This window comes from Triturus cristatus, chromosome 12 (genome assembly GCF_964204655.1).
Source record: "Triturus cristatus chromosome 12, aTriCri1.1, whole genome shotgun sequence".
Lineage (NCBI taxonomy): Eukaryota > Metazoa > Chordata > Amphibia > Caudata > Salamandridae > Triturus > Triturus cristatus.
In genome coordinates this window covers 752,509,868-752,531,994 of record NC_140595.1, presented here as the reverse complement: position 1 = coordinate 752,531,994, position 22,127 = coordinate 752,509,868, and the positions used below count along the sequence as shown (strand labels likewise).

Genomic DNA, 22,127 nt, shown 5'->3' with positions numbered 1-22,127 from the left:
TAGTCTCCACGGTGCGGGGGGCCAAGCTCCAGGGACTTGAAATTTTCTAATTTTACAGACATTTCAAAATGGAAGAGTTTCACCTCTTTAGAACATATTGCAGGAGGGCAACTGGTTAGTGAATCCGGACCTCATGGATGCATACTTTACAAATTGTACAACAGAGAATAAGAGAATAATCAGACTTAACTTAATCAGTTTATTTGTTTACACGTTGGGCTATCTTCCGCACTTTGGTGTTTCACAAATGTGTGAAGACTGGCTGAGAGAGGCATGAGGCTTAAGAAGTATTTAGACATTTTTTCGTGTGTCTGGATGTTGATCTTTTAAAGGATTATTTTGTGATGATGGACTCTTTTGGAGGAATATAGTTTCAATGTAAATATGAAAAAGTCTATTTCAATGCCATGAAGAACATTGGAATTTGTATAGTTAAAGTTAGACGAAGTGAAAGCATTGGTACAGTTACAGACAAGAAAGTAAGGATGATAGAACTGGAAAAGTGTCACTTGTTAAACCAATTTTTGGACAGTTTGAGAGTATTGGCTTAGGTGATACAAGCTGCACTACAGGGCGCTCCTATGAATGAAAGCAACAGGTTTGAGGAAGGGGCTTTGGAATGTCGACCAACTGACATTGGGAGAAAAGGCAAATGAGGAATTATTTTGCTTGTTGGACAATTTGGGGGCTCAGAATGGCGCATCAATTCTTGAAAATGTGCTTGTTGTGCTTGATGCAGCTAATGTAGGCTTCAAGGCAAGATTGGAATGGCCTGAGGCAGGCGTAAAATGGTTGGAAATATAGAAGAAGCAGCATAAAAACTGTTTGAAAATGATGGCAGGGCTGATTTGCTCTAAGGGGTTTCAGAAGTCAGTCTGCAAAACATTCTATACTTCTTCCGATGGATGATATAACATCAGTTAATTAAATAAACAGGGAAGGAGGAAGCAGGTCATTGCAATTGACAGAGCTATCGAAAGAGTTGTGGCAGCGTTCTATGGATGACCAATTATTTTGAGAGTGGAATACCTGCTTGCTAATTTCTACCTTTCTTGCAGAGTTAGAGGGTGTTTTTATGGTGAGGATACACGGATGTTATGTGGTGTTGAATATCCTTTCGGGCATCACAGTCTTGGTTTACTCCTATGATGAAGTTGCAGAGTCAGTGCTGTTTTAAATAAGGTATTGAATGGGTTACTGTAAGGTGTGCAGGAGAGAAACATCCTTTGGTAATGTCTGGTGCGATCAGTTTCCTTGTTTAAAGGATATCAGGAGATCCAGAGGTTATGAGGAACTTTCAAGAGAGGCTGTGGTACACCTATGTGAGTCATAGCCACCTGGTTCAAAGAATCAATATAGGATTGCATGGGGATTTTGGTTAGGTTGGTGCTTTTAAAGGTGACTGGATCTTGGGGATGCTAATTAGTTTATGATGCTTATTTAGCAGATTTCTTTTTTTTTAAATTGAGTTATAGACAATTGTTACAGGTCAGCAATGGCTTCAGGACATTCTTTAAAAGATGGCTGAACAGGGAGAAGGAATAGCTTAATTTGTATGGTAATGAAGGGTTTGAGGCGGAAGAGTCCTCCAAAGTCAATATATGATTCTTTGTGGGATGCACATTTGTTTTTTTATTTGAGGATTGGATAGTGAATACATTTTTGGCAATAAGAGAAACTAGTTGAAAGTTAATGATGTTGTTGTGCTTAATTTCTTTCAGACGGGTGACAAATGCTAAAGTATTTGGGGTGAGTACCAAATAATCCCAGAAAAATTGGGTGTTTTTTAGGTGTGAAAGACGAAGTAGACACTATCTAAATCAATTTTTATCTGAGCTCTGATAATGAATGAAAATTATGTGTGGTTCGATGTATAAGGGGTGTAATTGCAAGTAGAAATTACAGTTCTTTCTTACAGCAGAACACTGGATGAACATGAGTGTATTTGCAAAAATGTATGTATTTGCAAAAATGTATTTTAAAAAAGTGGACAATTTGCAAGAGCAGATTTGAGTGGCTTGGAACATGTATAGTTCTAGCCTTCTGTCTCACCCTAAAATAAGGATTCTCCAAATATAAAGTGAGGAGAATCTGGATTTAAAATAACACAAAGAAGCCGGCACACCTTGGTAAGGAATGAGATGAAAAAATAAGTGAATAGGTGTTGAGATCAATTGGATGAAGTTATTGAAGGAGAACATCAACATTATATTTTCATATTTCCCAAAGGAGGTAATGAATGAGGATGAAGGAAGCTATGGAAAAAGAAAGTATATCTGGAATAAGGAAAAAGTTGAGAAGGAAAAAATGAAGAATCTCATCAACCAAAAGTAAACAGAAGTTGGTGTGCAGGGGTGATATGTTTGAGTAGTATATACATTCTAAGTGTAGGACTATTCAAGTTTGGTTCTAAGTTCTTTAAGTGAGGCTACAGCTGAGTGGCAATAAAGGAGTTTCCTGCAAATTGCTAGCCTCCTTCTCTTTAATAAAATCTCTTTTATTATAGGTCACAATGATCCAGCCTTTTATCTCTCGCTTGAATTAACACATTGGGAGAGATCTTTACTTTTTCAATTTAGATATAGCACTGTATGATGGCATTTGTCTTTTGCCGTGCTGCAGGCAACTACGCGGATCTCCGTTTCTCTCTATCCATTTGATGGCACCTCAAAACAGTCCTTGCTGCACTATATGTTTTAAAAAAAAATTATTTGAATCATGCATGAAAGCACGTTCTTAAACCATTGCTGAAAATCCTTGGCCATCATAGATGTAACAAGGCTTTATATCAGGTGCAATTGTAAAATACCTTGAAGATTTGTTCTTTTTTCAAGTCTACTATCAGAGCTAGGAGAACCATGGAGGGCTAATCATGAAGGAGTTCTCCCATATTAATGATAATCAGCTTGTGTGGTTTTTACATCATACTATTGTATAATCCTGAATTTTAGAGTTTATATTTTACGGATTTGTACTTTGCTGTTCAATGATTGCTATCCCTGTCGCTGTACAAAATGTGGATTTTAAAGTTGGTGAATTATTTTATGTCATGCATTGTTTTATTAGTCTGTTATGGCCGGAGTTGCTTCATAAAGATTTTTTTAATTGAATTGAACAAAATCTAGATTCTCCTCTCATTGGATTTAAAGAATCATCATTTGCATCATGCTGGCATAAACTTGTGTAATTTTGATAATTTCCCCTTCTTCTTGTCATGAGAATGGTGTAATTATGTACCATTTGATCCCACTTTTTGGGACTGGTAAATCATTGCCAGAGCAAGTTTGTTACAAGGCTTGACAATAATATTGGTTGCACTGGAACAACAGCAATGAAGATTTTTAAAAGCACTTCAATGGGCCTTTCAAATAAAAAAATCACTGGATGTAAAAGATGATTTTTGGACTGGTCAGTCAGTGTAAACAGTGCTTTTAATTGTGTCAGCACTTGCAAATATCAACGGAAAATTGCACCATCACAAGTGCAATCTATGATGTCTGTCCTCTGGTTCTGTATTCATTCATGATTTATGGAATGCAAAGGCCATGTAAAAATATTTAAGTGCAATTTCCCTGAGCCCCACAGTCAAATCATTAAAAAACATTTACACAAATAAAACAATTCGCTAAGAATAACCTAAAAATGTGAACTTTAAGCAATGGAAGAGGTTGTACTCTTCCGTTAAATCAAATATTTTTGGTTGGTCTTTTTCCCTTTCCACTTCTCAGTTCACTGCCCTAGCTATAAACATTCACTAAGAAAAATACAGTTGTCTGAGGGAAATTAGTTGGCAGTGCTGGATGGCCTGAATTCCTTTACCTTGCTCTTCTCTAAATGATTTTACAAAGCAGTTCAGAATCATATTTCATGGAATTAGGATCAGTGTGTATGTTCTAATTCTATTGTTATAATGGCAGGATCCATAGTCCTAGTATGTTAGTGCACACCGATAACCCTTGACACCTTCTCAAGCAGGTGCCATTAAAACATTTGTGGCACTCCCAGTCTTTGTCTACACTACTAGGATAGCAGTACTGAAAACGTGTTTGTGTCCATAACGTTATTTCTTCCACTCTCCTTAGCCGAGGTCCCTCTAGTCCTCGTCTCATCATTTACTTGTGGAGATAATCATCTCCATGACAGAAAAAAGAACAGAGGAAAGCTGGGACCCTAACCTCACCCCTCCCACTGGGAGTACTTAACTAGTACTTACCCAGCATTCCACCTGTTCTTTTTCTGTCTGCTGACAGGACGAGGTTCTGGGGACTGCTCCTGCTGGAGGGAGTGGCGGTCTCTGTGTCTCCGACCGACTGCCGGGCTGTCTGGTCATGAATTTGTGCTGGTGTGTCTCCTGGCCTGCTGGCTTGCTAGGAGGCAGGATTGTTGCCGGCCGGCCCTTTACAGCTGCTTGCAGGCCACGTCTTCCTGCCTGTCTGGGATACGCTGTGGAGGCTTCATGGCAGCTCATGGGCCTTGCTAGTGGTGCCGCTGGCCTGCCTGGTTGCCGGTGGTGTGGAAATGCCTCCCAGCTCTGGCGTGTCTTCCTGATGGCTGGGCCGGTTGGAAGACACGTTGTGGAGCCTGCTTGGCTGTTCGGGGGCTGAACTGGTGATTCCCCCTGTCCTACCTGGTTTCCTGGGCACCGGTGTCGTATGCCCAGGCGCTCTGGCTTTTGGTGCACTCCTGGGTGGGATGGTGGCTTCTGCCTGGGCTTTCTTTGCTCTGTCCTCTGTTTTGGTGGCTGTGTCTCCGCCTTACTGTGTCCTTGGCCACTCTGAGGCTGGTTCATGCCCCGGCTGTGGGGGTGGTGTCTCTGTCAGTTTTTTGTTTACGCCTGCTGCTTGGTCTGGGCTTGGTCCGTTGGTGTTCCTGCCTGCATTTCTGCTGGGTTTCCCTGCACCTGGTGCTGTGGCTAGGGGTTTAGGCACTGGTGTCCCTGGTTCTTCCTAGGGATGTGTCCCGCCTGGGGATTGGTGTTGAGGCTTTGCAGCTGTGTGTCCTCCTACCTGTCTTCCTGGGGTGGTGGTGTAGCCTCTGTGTGTTATCTGCCCCGTCTCCTTGTTGGGTGTTTCCTGGTTCAGAGAGGGCTTGCGTCCAGGCTGTGTGTCCATCACTGGCCGTTGGGCTGGGGGAAGGGGGATCCTTTTTGGTTTCTGCTTGGGGTTTTTCTTGCTTCCCTTCCTCTTCTTGGTGTCTTCCTTGGGTGAGAGTGCTCCACTTCCCCCAGGGTCTGGCAAGTCTGTGTCTGGTGTGGGTAGGGGCCCGGGCCATTGTTCTTCCCCTTCCATTTGGTTTCTTCTGCACCTGCCTTCCCCCAGTGCAGGCTGGTTGGTGGTGTGGCTGACTTTGTATGGGCTGCTTATCTCTGGCCCTGGTGGGTCTAGTCTCTGGGGCCTTGGTTGTGGCTGGTTCCAGTAACTTTTCTTTCTGCCTTCGGGGGTTGGTGTTTTTTTCTGGTGTGTGGCTCTCTGGTCCTGGGTCTGCAAGGGCGCTGTGTTGGCCTCATTGCTCCCGTGCTGGGGGTGGTTGTGCCAGGCATTTTTAGTGGAGGGTCTTCTGCTTCTGGTCGTTTGGGCTATGCCGGGGCCTTCTGCCCCCATGCCCTTCTTCCTGGGGCATTTGGTGGTGGTCCGGTGGCCAGCTTGAGGTGTGACCACCCGCTGTGCTTCCTTGTGGCGCTGGCCCGGGGGTTGCAGGCTGTTGCTTGCTCTCCTGGGCTGTTGTTTGGCCTTCCTGTCTTGTGGTCTGGCTTTCTTTTGGTCGGCGGTGTTTCCTACTCCTGTCTCTGCTGGTGGGTCTGTGGTTCTGTAGATTGGCTTCCTGGGGGCCACCTTGTTTGTCTCCCCTGTCCTTGGGGTTCTGGTGTGATGCTAGTTTGGGGCTCTGGGGCCCTTGGTGGTTTCCATCCCTGCTTGCTCTGGGGCTGGCATGAGTCTTTGTCTTGGCCCTTCAGCGGCTGGTGTTGGAGCTCACTTGGGATGGTTCCTTGGGGGTTGTCCTTTACCCTCCTGGCCAGTAGTTCCCTGTCTGTTTGGTTGGGGTTTTACCCTTCCTAGATTGGGCTGGTTGGTATGGTGTACAGTGGCCCTTATCCCGGTTGTGGGGTCTGGCGTAAGCGGTGGCTTGTTGTTGCCCGTGTTGTTCGGCTTGTCTATAGTGGTAGGTGGGTTTGTCCATCTCCGGTGCTGTTTTCCACCTTGGGGTTTGTGGTTGGTTGCCTGTTTGGTTTTGTATTTCTCTGGTCTTGTGGCCTTGGGGATTTCTCACCCATCTCGCAGCCAACTCGGTTCGGTTTTGGGTCTGATGATGTCCACCCCTCTGGATGTCTTTCCTTGGATGGGGCTTATGTGGTTGGCCTCTTTCCTCATGGACTGTTGTGCTTCGCTGGGTTCTGGCCTCTGGCTTTCCCCCTGTCTTTTTCCTGTACAAGTGGCGTTTGCGCTTCTGGCCGCCTAGTCCTCTTGGTTGGTCTTCGGGCAGCTGGTGTTCTGGTGCTCGACCTGTCTGCCTCCGTCTGGATGTGACGGTACCATTGTTGGGCTGGGTTTGGGTGTTGTGTCCCGGTGCACCCTGCACTCTTTTGTGGGTTCCCTGGTCTTGCCCTGTTTGCCTGTCCCAGAGTCCTGGCTGTTTTTTCCTGTATGGGGGTTTTGGTAGTCATATGCCAGCACTGGTGGCTGGTGCTGGGTGTTCTTGTCTTTGGGCCTGATGCTCCTCTGCGGTGTACAGTGGCTGTGGTGTCCTCTAAGCTCTCTGGGGTCTGGGTTGGTTGGTTGGGTTGGTGGGGGCTTGATTGTTGGTCAGTGTCTCTTCCCCTCCTGGTTTGGTCTGTGTGGTTCTGGCCATGTCTGGTCCTCTGGGTGTGGGCCTAGGCCCTGTTGGCAGCCCCTCTCCTCCTTTTTTTGGGCTGGTCTGCTATGGGTCTCCCCGGTGGTGGTGGAGTTGGTCCTGTTGTTGTCCCTGTTGAACTTAGTTCCTAGTAGGGGCATGGGTGTTTGGGGCTTCCCCTCAGCTCTATTCAACATTTTGTTGTGTGGCCTTTTGTCATTTTAAGGCATTCCTTCCATTGTCTACTTTGGGCTGCTCTCTATAGGTTTTGCTGCCATGTCTCTGAGGCTGCTTGGGGGCGCTGGGCGAGGCGGCTATCTGGCCCGGTGGGCATCCTTAAGGGCTTTTCATGCCCTGTGGGGCACTCAGTCTGTTCTGGTCCTCCTGGTACCTGTTGCTCTGCTGTTGTGGTTGATTCAGCCTTCGTTTACCTTCTGGGGTTTGGCCTTTGGGGATTGGGGTATCTGCGGTGTGCCTCCTTTCTGGCCTTGCTTTTGTTGGGGCTGGTGAGGCCTGGGTGCCTTGATTGTCCTTTTTCTGTGGATGGCTGCCTCCTTGATGCCTGTGGTGGCTTCTCTTTTCCAGGGTTCTGGTTCTTCTGGGCCTTGGTTGTGTCCCTTTTGGCCTATCCTTGGCTTTGTTGGGGTGTCTGGCCACTTTGGGTCTTCTTCATCTGTGGCCTCCCTGTTGACCTTCTATTTATGGTGCTTCCTTGGTGGGTGTCTGGAAGGTGCAGCCCTTTTGTTTGATTGGGTGTTGCGGTCTGTGTGCTCCTACCTGTCTTTTCCTCCAGTTCTCTTGTTTGCTTCGCTTGGTATGCTGCTTTCAGTGTGAGTCCTGGGTGTTCTTAGGGCGTTCGGAAGGCCAGTTTCCTGGCTTTGGTATGCTAAAAAATGAATGCATGGGATGAGGACAGGGGGACCTGGGGGTAATGCCCTATTACTTACCGGTAATCTTAATTACTCCTGGTACCGTTGTCATTGTCCCATTCCTTTTACACCTCCTTCCCTCCCTGATGGCTGGCCTTCTTGTTGGTGGCTTGGTAGTGCAGGCAGAATGCTGGGTAAGTACTGGTTATGTATTCCCACTGGGTGGGGGTGGGGTTAGGGTCCCAGCAATCCTCTGTTCTTTTTTTGTCACAGAGATCGTTATCACCACAAGTAATAGATGGAAAGAAGCCACGGGACCAGTGAGGAAGATTACTGGTAAGTAATATTGCATTATCCTTCAAGCATCCTATTTTTCAGTTCTTGAAAAATGTGGTCAGGGGTCAGCACACAAAGGCATTTATAGTAGAAAATGTACACAAACTAATATTTCTTATTGTGCTAGACCTACATGATCTCTAACATATGACCTATGACCCTGTTCTCTACTTTATGCCCTCTGCTTTGTTAAATATTGCTGTACATGGTGTTATAATGCTTTGCTTACTTTCATGATTAGCCTGCCTTTTATGATAGTGTACATTTGTTTCATTTATATACTGGATATGTATAGTATATTTATTAGTGGCATATATTATTCAATTCTGATTATAAGCTATCAAAGACAAAGGTACTAGTCCTGGTAATTGCACTTCAATCACACATACATGTCATGAGAGCAAGGACACCTTTTCTCACACGTTTTTCACCATGTGAGAAACTCTCTATCTTTCCCAGACAAAGCCCAGTGTGATGAACAGGCTGTGTAAGCTTGGGCGGTTTTCAGCCTTGATGCAGGTGTAGAAGACCTGTATTTTACTTCTCTTATTTTAGCTTTGAGGAGCCTTGATATGTAGGAAGCGAAAACAACTTTAAAGTTTATCTTTCATATTATATGAATGTTCTTTCTGTTTGCTAATACCAACATAATTGTAAATCTTGTTAAAAACATTTTGTTCAATGCTGCTGTACAAAGTTCTATACTATTTCCAGTGTGTTTATGGTAGCCTGGGGGCCTCATTACAAATCTGATGATTGTTTTGACAGGACTGATTGTTTGTCCCTACATGGACTCTTCTTCTAGTGTAGGCTGGTGGAGCATTGTGTGGGACTGGAAGGTATACCTTCTTATACTGAACATCAAGAAGAATCTACTGGGGTGGGAAAAAAATCTTGCCATGTTCCAGTAAAACCTTTTAGTCAATACCCAAAATATGCACAAACAGTCAATGTTGTCTAACATTTTCACCCTCTCTTCACTGCACTCAGATATGTCCTAGAGTACAGGAAAAGTCTTGGGGACTTAAGCATTTGTTAACCTGGCCTCAAAGCCTGTTAGTACATCTGTGAATGGTAGGAGTACTAGAAAATATTCTGGCAGTCCGAGGTACATTTAACAATCTTAACTAATAGGGCAGAAGTCCTGATTATAGGCATGGCCATGAGTCCAACAACATGTTTTGTTCCTAGGAAAGTAAGGACGGCTCTGTATACACCAGGACAATTACAGCTACTTAAATTTGAAATATTAACACTTTAGTAAAATGAACTAGCCATTGGATATTTACTAGTACCGCAGATTCTAGTAGAAGCCTAGAAAGAGGTATTTTTTTTATACAGAACTGTATAACTCATGCAACAACATTGTTTTTTTCTACGAAAGTGATAGTCTCTTAGCACGGATGCTTTCAAGAAATTTCCGTCTTGGCTGCAGCTTATGGTTTTTAATTACTTGTGCAGAGATTTAAAGACGTGTCCCTTTTACTTTCTCTTTACACTCCTACCTTTCATTCAATCAAATTTTACAAAAACTTTACGCATTGCTTAGATTTGGGGCAGCTGGGGCATGTTTCTGGAGCATCTGGTCGCTGTCTCTTTTTGGGTCAAGAAAGAAGACTTCACAAAGCTGTTGATCCACTTACCAGTTTGGTTGGAGATCTCACCCTGAGGGCACTGTACACACTGGAAGCAGCAGAGAGGCTCTCCTTCTATCTCAGCTTTCCTAAACCCAGGAGAGCAGCTCTTAGTGCACACCGACAAAGGAATCTGCAATATATGAATAAACATAATCAAGAGACTTCAAAGAATAACTATTGGGCAAATGTAAACAACCTATCATGAAATCCTGATTGATACAGATTGACAGACTCCCAAGTCCTTCATTTTATCCTTGGTATGCAAAATGCATGAAGAATTTGGATGAAAAGCTATTTTGTTTATGCATAAATTACAAAGCATTCTGTCACACCTTAACTTAGCTGCAGGTGAGCATTTACATTGAACTATTTGAGTGAGAGCATGTGGAAAATCTGTGCTAACGCTTGTCATCGTGGATGTGATGGGAATATACATAGAATCATCCTTGACACTCAAATGGATGTGCCTGAATAGGAGCCTATTCTGGGCTTTTCTCCGGCAGCAACTGTTAGAATTTAGCATTAGGGAAGCCACAGTGGCTCAGACTTACAAAGACTTTGTGTCGAATATGCCTTACTTTTGTAATGCAGACCCGAGGCAAAGTCTGCTAGTGGGATTTACAATCCAATGCAAATCAAGATTTGTGTTGGATTGCAGCCAAAAGAGACGCAATGTATCACAATAGACTGCCTTGCATTACTTGGTGTTTAGGGGGCATTCTATGGGTCGTGCTAAGCGTTCTAATGCAACCACGCATGGGGTTTGTCACAAATGCCAATCTACAAAAAATTGTAGACCGAGTTTTGCATGAAATCCTGGGGCTTATTTACAAGCCCCTTGCGCCACTTTTGCGTCATTTTTAACATGGGAAAAGTGACGTAAGTGTGGCACAAGGGGCTTGTAAATAAGCCCCCAGTGTCTGCCTGAGGCAGGTATAACAGGGAAGAATGTTTTCATTTCTCCTCGTTTGTTTATTTTTTGCATGCATACTGCATTGTACAGCACACAGGCCAGAAGAAAATGCTTTGAAGCATAGTTTTTGTGTACATAGCCCCTTTGCTGCACAAAGCCTATGCTGGCCACAATGCAGACACCCTTGCACTATGGCACAGGTGTACCAGCATTGGCACGTGGCTGCTAAAAGTGCCTCAGCACAGGGAGCGAGAAGGACTGCTCCATTTCTAGCAGCTATGGGTCAGTTGTTCAGCTCCCATTCATGCACTTAGCACAGCAACATTACTTGGTGCACTGTGATGCATGACCTCTGAGTAAATCTGGCCACTGCATGTAAGGCGACTTTTGATTGTGGCCCTTGGAACAAGCTATTGGTCAAACTTCAGCGAAGGGACATTCCACCCAACATCTTACGAGCAATTAGGCTGGAATACTCGGACACATGGGTCAAAATTATCGGAGATGGCTCTTGCATATCAAAGAAGGTGCAAACAACAACTGGTGTAAAACAGGGCTGCGCCCTTGCCCCCTTGTTTCTAATTTATTTTTGGCTGATCTCTGTATAGAGCTTGACGAGCAGATTGCTCATGCACCAAGCGTTGGAGTACAACAAATGTTGCACAATCTATATGCTGATGATCTAGTACTGTTTAGTAACACTCGAATAGGCCTATCCAACCTCCACATGGGAATGAAGGCCGTCGCAGAATGGATGAAGACCAGCCACCTGAAACTGAACTCGGACAAGACGGAGGTTCTCATTCTCGGCTCCACCCCCTCCGCATGGGACGACTCCTGGTGGCCGACCGAGCTAGGAGCTGCCCCGACACCCACAAACCACGCACGCAATCATCCTGGACTCAACGCTCGCCATGACCCAGCAAGTCAACGCCGTCTCCTCCTCCTGCTTCAACACCCTCCAAATGCTCCGCAACATCTACAGATGGATCCCCATCAAAACCAGGAGAATGGTCACCCGGGCACTAGTCAGCAGCAGGCTGGACTACGGCAAAGCCCTCTACGCAGGAACCACGGCTACACTCCAGAAGAGACTCCAGCGCATACATAACGCCTCTGCACGCCTCATCCTCGGACTCCCCCGCCACAGCCACATCACCACCCACCTATGAGACCTGCATTGGCTCCCGGTCAACAAGAGGATCACTTTCAAACTCCTAACCTACATGCACAATGCACTCCACAACACCAGACCAGTATACCTCAACGAACGAATGTCCTTCTACACCCCAAACTGCCAGCTGCGCTCCTCCAACCTCGCCACCTTCCCACACATCTGCCGAACAACCACCAGCGGCAGATCCTTCTCCCACCTTGGCACAAAGACATGGAATACCCTCCCCGCCCATCTACACAAGACTCAGGACCTGCTGACCTTCAGGAGACGCCTCAAGACATGGCTGTTCGACCAGTAGCTGCCTCCCCCACATCCCCGCCCTCAGCGCCTTGAGACCCTCACAGGTGAGTAGCGCGCTCTACAAATGTTTTGATTGATTGATTGATTAATTCACTTGGGACTTACACTGAAAAGAATGACCTGGAAGTAAATCTCACGAAAACAAGTGTGATGGCATGTAATCGTGCACCTAAGTCAATTCAAAAATGGCTTCTTAGGGGAAATAGAATTGATGAGGTACGTACACTTAGGAGTGAAAATAGACGCAAATGGCTCCTTTGTTTCCCAGAAGAAGGCGATAAGGCCATTAATTATGGCTTCTCGTCACTGGGCAAATCCATTCGAGGCCACGATCTGAAACCCATGGGAACAGTTATGAAAGCCAAATTGATGCCAACTCTCACATACGGATTGGAGATAATGCTAGGTGACGACGCTCCTCTGCTAGACAAACTATTGATAAGAGCCTATAAACAAACCTTTAGGCTCCCCAGGTCAGCCTTGCCTGCACAGCTGCGGTTAGAATTTCTACTTACAAAAGAGACACTTGCTAGGCTGACAGCATTTATAAAGCTTTGTTATAACCTGCATGCAGCAGCTGAAAACACTCTGGCTAACTTAGTCTGGACTGAAATCAACTTACAATGTGGAAATGGCCTTCACATGTAATATCTTGAAAATAGCATTAGGATGCTCGAACTGGGTGACCTGTGGAACTCTAATATCTTTTGGCAAACTTTTAAGAAATTGGTAAATATATCAACCAGACTGCACAGCTGGACGGCAGAGAAGAAAAGCCTGTCTAGACGTTGTCATGGGTGGCTGGTGCTGAAATCATATTCCATATGAACCTCTTCCATGCTCTTGACGGCCGGGAGCCATCACGCATCACGGTGGGTGTGTGCTCAGGACGGCCTCTGGCCGTCTGAATCCCTGCCCACTAATGAAAACTCCCGCACAGCGCGGATATTTCGCGCGCCCGGAAGGGGTTAGGAGAATCACCCCTGTGGGCAGCACCTTTCTACCAGAAGATCATTCAGTCATTTTTGGTCCTAAGATTTGGTGAAATACCCACACTAGACCTCATGCCAAAATGGAGGATGGTTGGCTTGAGTGAAGATCGGTCCTGCTGCTTATGCCATCAGGGGAAAGAAACACTTGACCGAGGAATTAGGTTATGTAGGTCTGCATTGGTGGAGTCTATGGGCCTATGTAACACAATGTTGAACATTAGACTAGCCCAGTTTTTTAACATTTTCAAAAAATCGATTAGCGTACACGCTGAGCGCTTAGTAATCTGGAGGGGGTCCCTGAATCCGACTTTAGGATGTGATAAATTCGTAGCTCTTAGGGTAAACCACACAGGAGTTGGCAAACTCCAAGGACGGGCGGCCAGGGACCGCCATAATAGCCGTTCCCTATACTGCTATGCTTAGGTAACAACTTGTTTAGCTTGGCCTCTTTTTTCTCGCACATTGGCATTTTAATGACACGTAGTTTTGCACATCGGCACTTTCACAGGGGGAAAATCCATGGTCCATTTAGCATCGTACATATACTCGCTTTAGCTCTGTATATAAGCATTTTAATTATCTATAGCGATTTACTTATATGAACCCTGGCCGCCCGTATTGCAATTTTGCACTTTACCCATTAGGGAAAAGACCAGTCCCTGATTAGTTATTTTGATCCATTTAATATCCGCATTTGGCATCTTCACTTATATATTTATGAAGGAAAGTTAAAAAATGTGAAGGATAAGCGACAAGATGTCCAATGGCTGAAGTAGATGTATGACACATTTTTAGTCTTTCTTGTATGCATTTTAAACCTTTGAATTGTATGTTTGAATCATGTTTATGATTTTAATTGAATAATAATGTATTGTTATTAAAAAAGTGTATGTAATACACAAACATTACCTTCTGTTTTAGCCAACCTCCTACTCCAAAGTCCATGCAGCTGCTGCTTAGGGCTTTTAATTCTCATTCTAAAATAGTTATTACTTGCGATGTGGTGGAAGAACCTCGTGCAAATTCGTCATTGGTTCCAATGAACACCTCATGCAAGCCTGGTACTTTAATATGTGCTATGGGCCATGCTACACAATACTTGCTCTGCCCACCCACCTCCTACAGTGCTATGTTTTCTGTATGAATGGCCTGGTTAAGTGTGTCAATTCCTGTTACTGCATATGTATTACAATTAATCATTATTTGATGTAGAAGGGCAATTTACTGTGCTACGCCGCATCGAATGGAGAGAGTAGCAATGCGAAGCATTTATCAACATATAGCACATTCCTTTTCCCTCACTGCATAGGCACATTATGTGCTGCCTAGCGCCAACACAGGCACCCTTTCACCATGGTTTGGTTCCTGTGGTGAAGACAGGATTGTTTTATGCAAGAAGAGGCACCTTCCTACAAAAAACTATCCTTAGAGGCTATTTCCTCTTTCTAAGTGTGCTACAGAATGCCTATGCTATTTCTTCTCATTACGCCTCTATCGGGAAGGCATATAATTTTGACGCATGTCCAGGTTTACCAGTCTTGTAAATCTGCGAATGCACAAAACACATTGGTGGATGCTTGTGAACACCCAGGCTCCACCCATGTAACTTCTTCCAAGCATAGAGTAACTAAAGGCAGCGCCTTGCGCTTGCTTTTATTACTCAAGATTTACCAAGCAAAGCAGGGTCACGCATGGTGGTCTTATACGGCTTAGTAAATCTGACTTAAGGATTGCGTTGCTCATGTGACACCATGCGTTGCACAAGGAAAACACGATCCCTTGATAAATCTGGGCCTATGTGTTTTGTGGTAAAACTGGCTGAATTTATTGGGGAAAATGACCATTATTTACCGAACATGCAGATTTTGGAGTGATAAGCACCAAAATCCAAGGTATTTCCCAAAAAATAATAATTGGCTGTTAGTTATTGCATCCAATGAATTCCGACTCAGCAGAGTCGAATTTTATCAGGTGGTACCGGGCTACTCTTACTGAGGGCTATAAGGTTTCATTTTTGGGCATGAAACTTGTGTGCTTTTGTTTCATGACTATTCGCACATCGCATTGCGCACACTGCATATCACAGGTGAATGACTAGCCAGATGAGAATCAGAGCTGATAAACCTAATTTGATAAGATTAAAATATTTTGAAAGTGGAAATTTAACAAATGTTAGCAAGGCAAATGCACTTTTAAAAATGTTTGCACACACAAACCTAGACCAGGTGCATTATTGCCTGCATGTGAATATTTTTGGAGCATTGTCATTGTTGATATTTCCCAGGAATTCCTGAAAGTTTTGAGGAATTAGAAAAGTATGTAAATCAACTCACAAAGTAGTATTCTAGATGTATTATTTGTTTTACAATTTCAGTCTTTTTGAGGAACACAAATACTTTGAATTTTCTTTCTTAATAACTAGTCAAATAGTAATAGGAGTAATAACATAAGGAGAACAGCCATTACAACGCGGTTTTTACCACGCGTAGCCATTACATCGCATGCGTTACAACGCATGCGATGTTACAACGCTATGCCATTACAACGCAAGTCTTTACATCGACTTGCGCTAGATGGCGTGCTAACATTACAAATAGTGTAGTTTACTATCCCAACACCTTCCCTACTGTTAAGTGGAGTGGAGTTGGAATAGTAAATTACACTTTTCTAATGTTAGCACGCCATCTAGCGCAAGTCGATGTAAAGACTTGCGTTGTAATGGCATAGCGTGATAACATCGCACTCGTTGTAACGACCGCGTTGTAACTGCACGCGTTGTAATGACTCGCGTTGTTACATCATACATCCATAACATAAATAACAATAATACAAATTGTTATGTTATTGCTACTACTGCTACTGCCATAACTACTCCTACTACTAAGAGTTTTACTAATAATAATTAAGGTTATGAAGATAACACATGTAGCCAGATACTAACATTGATTATAACATATATATAATGACTAATACTAACAAGAAAATAGCAGCACCACCACTACCAACTCCAACTTTAAATATCTAAATTACCTACTAAATTTGTTTTTTAACTTGTCTATCATTGATGAGACACTACACTCAGTGGGTGTGGGAATGAAACCGTGGACATTCCCACTGAAGCACTTGACTCAAGAAAGGTGGCAGTTTGACGACATTTGTAAAAACCACAGTGCAAATCAAATATTAGGGAATTATAAAGGAACAGAAGAAACAATTTTTAATAAGAGGACCATACATTGCCTTTTCTTATATAATTTTCAATGTCTTATTTCACTCACTTCGGGCCTGATTTAGACTTTAGATTATGGAATACTCCATCACAAACGTGATGGATATCCCGTCTGCAATATTATAAATGCACTATTCCTATGTTTGTGACGGAGTAACCCGTCCACTAAACTCTAAATCAGGTCCTTAATGACCAGCAGAAATCAAATTGCATAGAAGATTATTCCCACTCCATGGAAGTCGCCTGTGCACTGCCTGCTTCCATTCACAAATGATGAATTGCTGTAATTCTGCTTCTTGACCCGGCAGCTGTTAGACTACAACAGGACTGTTGGCCTTATTTAGAGTTTGCTGGATGGGATATTTAAACATAAATGTGGCGGATGTCTTGTCGGATCTAATATAAGTGCACTTTAGCCTTTGGCACTTGTAATAGAAATGAATGAATATCTGTCATGTTTTGACCGAATATTCCCTCGACCAAACTCTAAATAAGGAGCTAAATTGAATTACCAAATAGCATCCTCTGCCTGCGTATGACCCTTACCTGAGCGACCCCTGATGCCCACTGGATTGCACTGGTATTGATAATGAGAGTCTGTCCCTCAGAAGCACTGGAGTCATAGCGGCCTACCCTCACATGCCTGAGAGTGCCATCCGTATTTTGTTGAAAATTGATGATGTCATATTGAGCAGGAACTTCACCAAACTGGTTGAAGGACACCTCAGAGCCATCTTTATTCTTAAAGTGAACGTTCTTAACAAAGTGAAGGAGCTGAAGAGAATGAAGCACAGAAATGTTGATGAAGCGCTTGCAGTAGCCAGTCAATCTTGTTCCCTCACATACTCTTTTTTACACTTCAGTACTATAGGCATGCACAAATTGGAAGAACTAGCTACAGTGCACGTGTTTTAACTGCCCACAGACATATTCAGGTTGTTTGGGTAGTGTGATGTACAGCTTTGCCACTGTCCACACTCAGCACTTTAACTTACTTCTACTATATTAGTGCAACTCTAGGGACAAGTCCATCAACAGATGTCAAAGCTCCACTACAACAGCTGATGTTAATCTACTTCCCTTCCCTCTAATCAGTTGGGGTGGTCTTTAGGGGCAATTTGTGATCATGAACCTCACATGTCTGCATGGACAAAAGTGTCATGTGAAAAACAATGAGGTTTCAACGATATGCAATAGGAATTTTTTAATACAATAATATAAGGCAGTTTACTTGAGCACCCCTAAAGATAGTTTGATATCCTCCAAGAAGTTCAAAATATGTTACTAGGAGTGTTTGCAGCCTAAAAAACATGACACGCAGTATCATATTCCTTCATGTGCTTTAAGTTTGCTTTTTGAAGGTCATTCTTGGCAATACTCTGGCCTGCTTCCATGACATGGACATCATTACAAGTAGCACATGTTTTGGGTGAAATAAATGCATTGGCTCTAATAAAATCTAACTCTGCAGGGTCCCAATTTATTAGTTGTGACAAATAGATCCTGTTTATGAGTTTGTTCCTAACAAAGTGAAAAAACCTGCAGATTGAATGATTACTAAACAAAAATCCGCATACCCTGGTAATTATCTGTCATTTTCCCCAAATAAATATTGGCCGGTGTACCTGAGGAACCTGGTCACTCTTGATGAGGGCTGAATTTGACTTTCATACTCCACAGTGGATGATATATATATTCACTGAAAAACCAAAGGTTACAGGCACATTATAGGATGGCTCACATTTCACTCCCACAAAACCAGTGAAACTCAGCAGTTATAGTTATCTGGAGAAGCTATAACGAATGCCGACGCAAAGCACTGCTTATGACCTCACATATTACATCACTCATTACAATGGTCAGTGATACAACTGATGACATCTCAAGTGATAACATTGATAACATCATCCTGCGATTGTGAGTGTTGTATATATGTTTCTGAGTATTAAACAGATAAGCTAGTCAAAGTTAAATTAGTTTAGTTCGTTTATTACTAATGAGTGATTCTATTTTAAAATATAGCTTTTGTGAGTGTCTGTCTAACTATGTATATCTGTGTATGAGTGGCTGTGTGTGTTGCTGTATCATGAGTAAGTGGCTGTGTGAGTAGCTGTATGGGTAAGTAGGTATATAAGTGATGTATGGATGACTGAGTGGGTATGTGAGAGACTGTATAGATGAGTGATTGTGTGTGTAAGTGGCTGTGAATGGTGAATGACAGGTTGCCTTAGTGGCTGTATGGGTGAATGAACATGTGCATGAGTATCTGTATGGATAAGTGAGAGAGTAAATGAGTAGCTATATGTGTGCATGAATGGGTGTGTAAGTGGGTGTATGGGTGCGTGAGCGGGTGTGTGTGTGACTGTATGGATGAGTGAGTATATGTGTGGGTGACTGTAGGGGTTTCCAGCACTGGCGGTGACGGGTAGGTTACGAACCACCTGAGGCAACATGAAACTATAGCTAATGGGCTAGCCTGTGATACCGCCAAGAGCTGATTGAAGCACTAATACCTGTCGCTCTAGGTTGCTCCACTGCAACGATTGGCACACCTTAGTGGTGCCAGACCCAGATAGTGATAGTATCACCCTCTGTACACTGTAGATAGAAACACACACAGGTCCTGACGAAATGCTATGAGGGCATGAAACATGTCGACCACTAGAGTAGGAGACAGTTAGAGACAAATACAAGTAACACTAACTGTCCATCTTCTTCTAACTTTTTAATGAGGTGGACAGCTGTCCTAAATAAATGCATTCAATAGACTATCCAACCTTTTTTAACTCACTCTACTCATCTACACTCCTTCAGGCCCCTCACACCCATGCACTCAACGGCAAGGAACAAAAGATCTCCGCTAAAGAGCCCCTTCACAGGTGCCCGTCGGGCATTGCATCGCCGGCCCGACGAGGAGCAGGCCCAGATGATGAAGCATGACACCTAGCTTGCTGGGTGTGTGAGGGCATTAGTTCCGAATATGGGAACTCCCCATGCCTACTTATAGGTTCTTTGAGTCCAATCAATATCGACGGATTTGAGAATTGACCTCACTAACAAACCATCCCCTTAAGGAACTGCATACCCTTTCTAAATATAATGACTGTAGGGGTCAGTCAGTGAGTGTGAGAGAGGCTCTATGGGATACTATGTGGTTGAATCGGTGACTGTTTAAGTGACTGAGTGCAAGTGATAATATCTGTATGAGTAAGTGAGTGGGTGTGTGAGTAACTAATTGGGCGAGTGATTGGTGTGTGACTGGCTGTATGAGTGAGGGAGTGTGTGTGTCAGTTATATGGATAGGTGAATGGGTATGTGAGTGGTTCTGTGTGTGAGTGGGTGTATAAGAGTTTACATGGGGTATGAGTGGGTGTGTGAGTGGTCCTAAGGATGATGTAATCAGTGATGCCATTTGAGATGGCATCAGTGATGTCATCAGTGAAATTACTGGCCATGCAATGAGTAATGTAATGTGTGAGGTCATAAGCAGTGCATTGTGGGTGCGTAAGTTATTGTTAGCTGAGATAACTATAAGTGTTGATTCTCTATGGCTGTGTATGAGTAAAATGTAATCATAACTATAATGTCCCTGTAACCTTTGTTTTCTTCAGTGACTTTCTATGGTTTATTTTCAATTCTATTTCCTAACTATAACGTCCCTGTAACCTTTGTTTTTTTTAAAGTAAATATTCATGGTTTTTTAATGTTATTTCCATACTTTATATCCCTGTAACCTTCAGTTTTAAAAGTGAATTTCTATATTTTTTAAATTGTATTTTCTAACTGTAACCTGTAACCTTTGAGAGTGAGTGTGTGAGGGAGTGCATCAATGTTTCAGTAAGTCTGTGAGTGGGTCTGTGATCTTTTATTATTTTTACATTTTTTTGGGGGACTCAGCTGAAGCCCAGTCCCAAAATGGCTGCCAACATTGATCTGCAAACCAGAAGCTACCTTTCTGCCAAATTCAGTGTCTGTAGTCGTGTTCAAAGACCCTATAGGAATGAACATGGGAAATGCACCCCCCACTTTTTCTCGGCTCCCGCTTGACAGATCACCCCACATTATTCCATGTGCAACTAAAATTACTGCATACTCTTTTTGGAAAATTTTGTCGATTAGGCAAGTCAAAAAAATGCTTTTCCTATGGAAACATGGTCCTAACTATATATATATTCTCCACACTGTTCCCTCCACGAAACGACAAATAGCCACACTTCAAGGGATAGTTCAGTTCTGTTTCTGTTTCTAAACAAATTTTGCATCCAAACACTCAACGCCTTTCGGTGTTCCCTACATTGATCATGTGTTACAATTACTTGAGTTGTACTGCTCTTTTATTGTTAAACCCAGATCACTTTGCACGGCATGTTTTAAAAATAAACTTTAATTCAATCCACATTCCTGCATTATGAAGATCATTTCTTAGTGACTCTTACACTCTGAAGACATGGCTTATCACCAATGCAAATTACATTTTCTATTTACAAGTTACATAGCAGATCATTATCCCCACAATGTATGCTGGTAATTGTAGTTGTGTATCTGTACTCTGTAGTTTATGTTCTTTGCCTACCAGGCATTGACCCCTTGGTGCATTCTGGTCCTTGTGGTTGCACATCAAGACTCTATAGTTTAAAATTATTTGTGATGCAAATGTCAAGTATGTGAAGACCTATTAATTACAAATAGAGTCCTCTGGTGGGCGACATTTAATTTATTTTCTCCCTTCTTTTTTGCACTCATGTCAACCCTAGCTGGCCTGTGCAGTGTAATCTATATTTAGTCTTCTGGTTGGCTTGTGCTCCTCCATTTTTGGATCATGGAGATGCCCATGCATACTGGTCTTGATCTATGTCACCATTCATTATATAAACACTGAATGTGGCCCTCTGGTGGGCTTCATTGGTATCTAGATAGTGGGAAAGTTGTGCATTATATCTACTTGCATGTCACATGTGTGCATAATAGGCCAAACCTGATTTCTTAATCATATGGGCAGAGTACATGCTTTTGTGTCATTAGTCTGATGGATCTGTTCCTGTTCCCTTAGCATTGTGATTATAATCATGTCTAGTTTAGCAATGTGGTCTTCATCTCAGTGTAACAGCCCTTTCCGTCTTTACAGCTCTATCATCATTTCTATAAATGGAAGTGCAGTTCTTTATCCTGGTTGAGTACAAATGTGGTCAAAGTTCGTAGAGACAATATGTGCCTTGGTTATTTTTGTCTCAGAGTTTTCACTCTGTTCCCACCTCATTCAGGTTTCTTGATGTGATCAAAAGCATATTATCCCAAAGCTTTTCAGTCACTTGTGTGTTTTGTGTCCATGTGTTTAGCAAAAGCATTTCTTCTAGCAAGGTTGATCATGGCTCTGATGTGCTCTATAATGCTTTTTTGGTTCCATAGATTGGGCTTCCAATACATTTGAGCCTACATGGGCACTCAATCAAATTTACAGTGTATTTCATTCTGCATGTGATATGTTAGAAAATCTTCCGTTCTTGTCTGCTTGCTGTTGTGTATTTTTGTTTGCTGATTGCAATTTGACAGGCCTTGCAGAGTGCACATTTCCAAACACCTGTTTTTTGCAACCATGTCTCTTTTTTGTGCTGAAGTGACTTCTCACCAGCTTACCTCTTAAGTTGTGTGCTCACTTGAATGTTATTTGTAGGTGATCACCTGTTATGTTATCCACATTTTCTATCTGACCTGTTAATGATGCTGTCTTGTCCTCCAGAAGTGTGATATCATAAAGAATTTCTGCATTTTTATAATACATGTTATGTTGTACAAAATATGAAGTTGCATTTTGAACTTTGCTAACAACAACTAACTCTTGCCATATT

The 22,127-nt window shown here is 43.0% G+C and overlaps 1 protein-coding gene across 1 annotated transcript in view; it reads right to left on the bottom strand.

Annotated features, from left to right (window-relative positions):
• The window catches only part of LOC146782699 (vomeronasal type-2 receptor 1-like), a 152,451-nt gene that overhangs the window by 34,780 nt on the left and 95,544 nt on the right, over nucleotides 1–22,127 (bottom strand). Inside the window, exons 5-6 of the mRNA XM_085637190.1 lie at nucleotides 16,828–17,055; nucleotides 9,677–9,800 (exon numbers count right to left, since the gene is read on the bottom strand). Of these exons, the coding sequence (XP_085493316.1) occupies nucleotides 9,677–9,800; nucleotides 16,828–17,055 (352 nt within the window). The remainder of the gene's footprint in view (nucleotides 1–9,676; nucleotides 9,801–16,827; nucleotides 17,056–22,127) is intronic.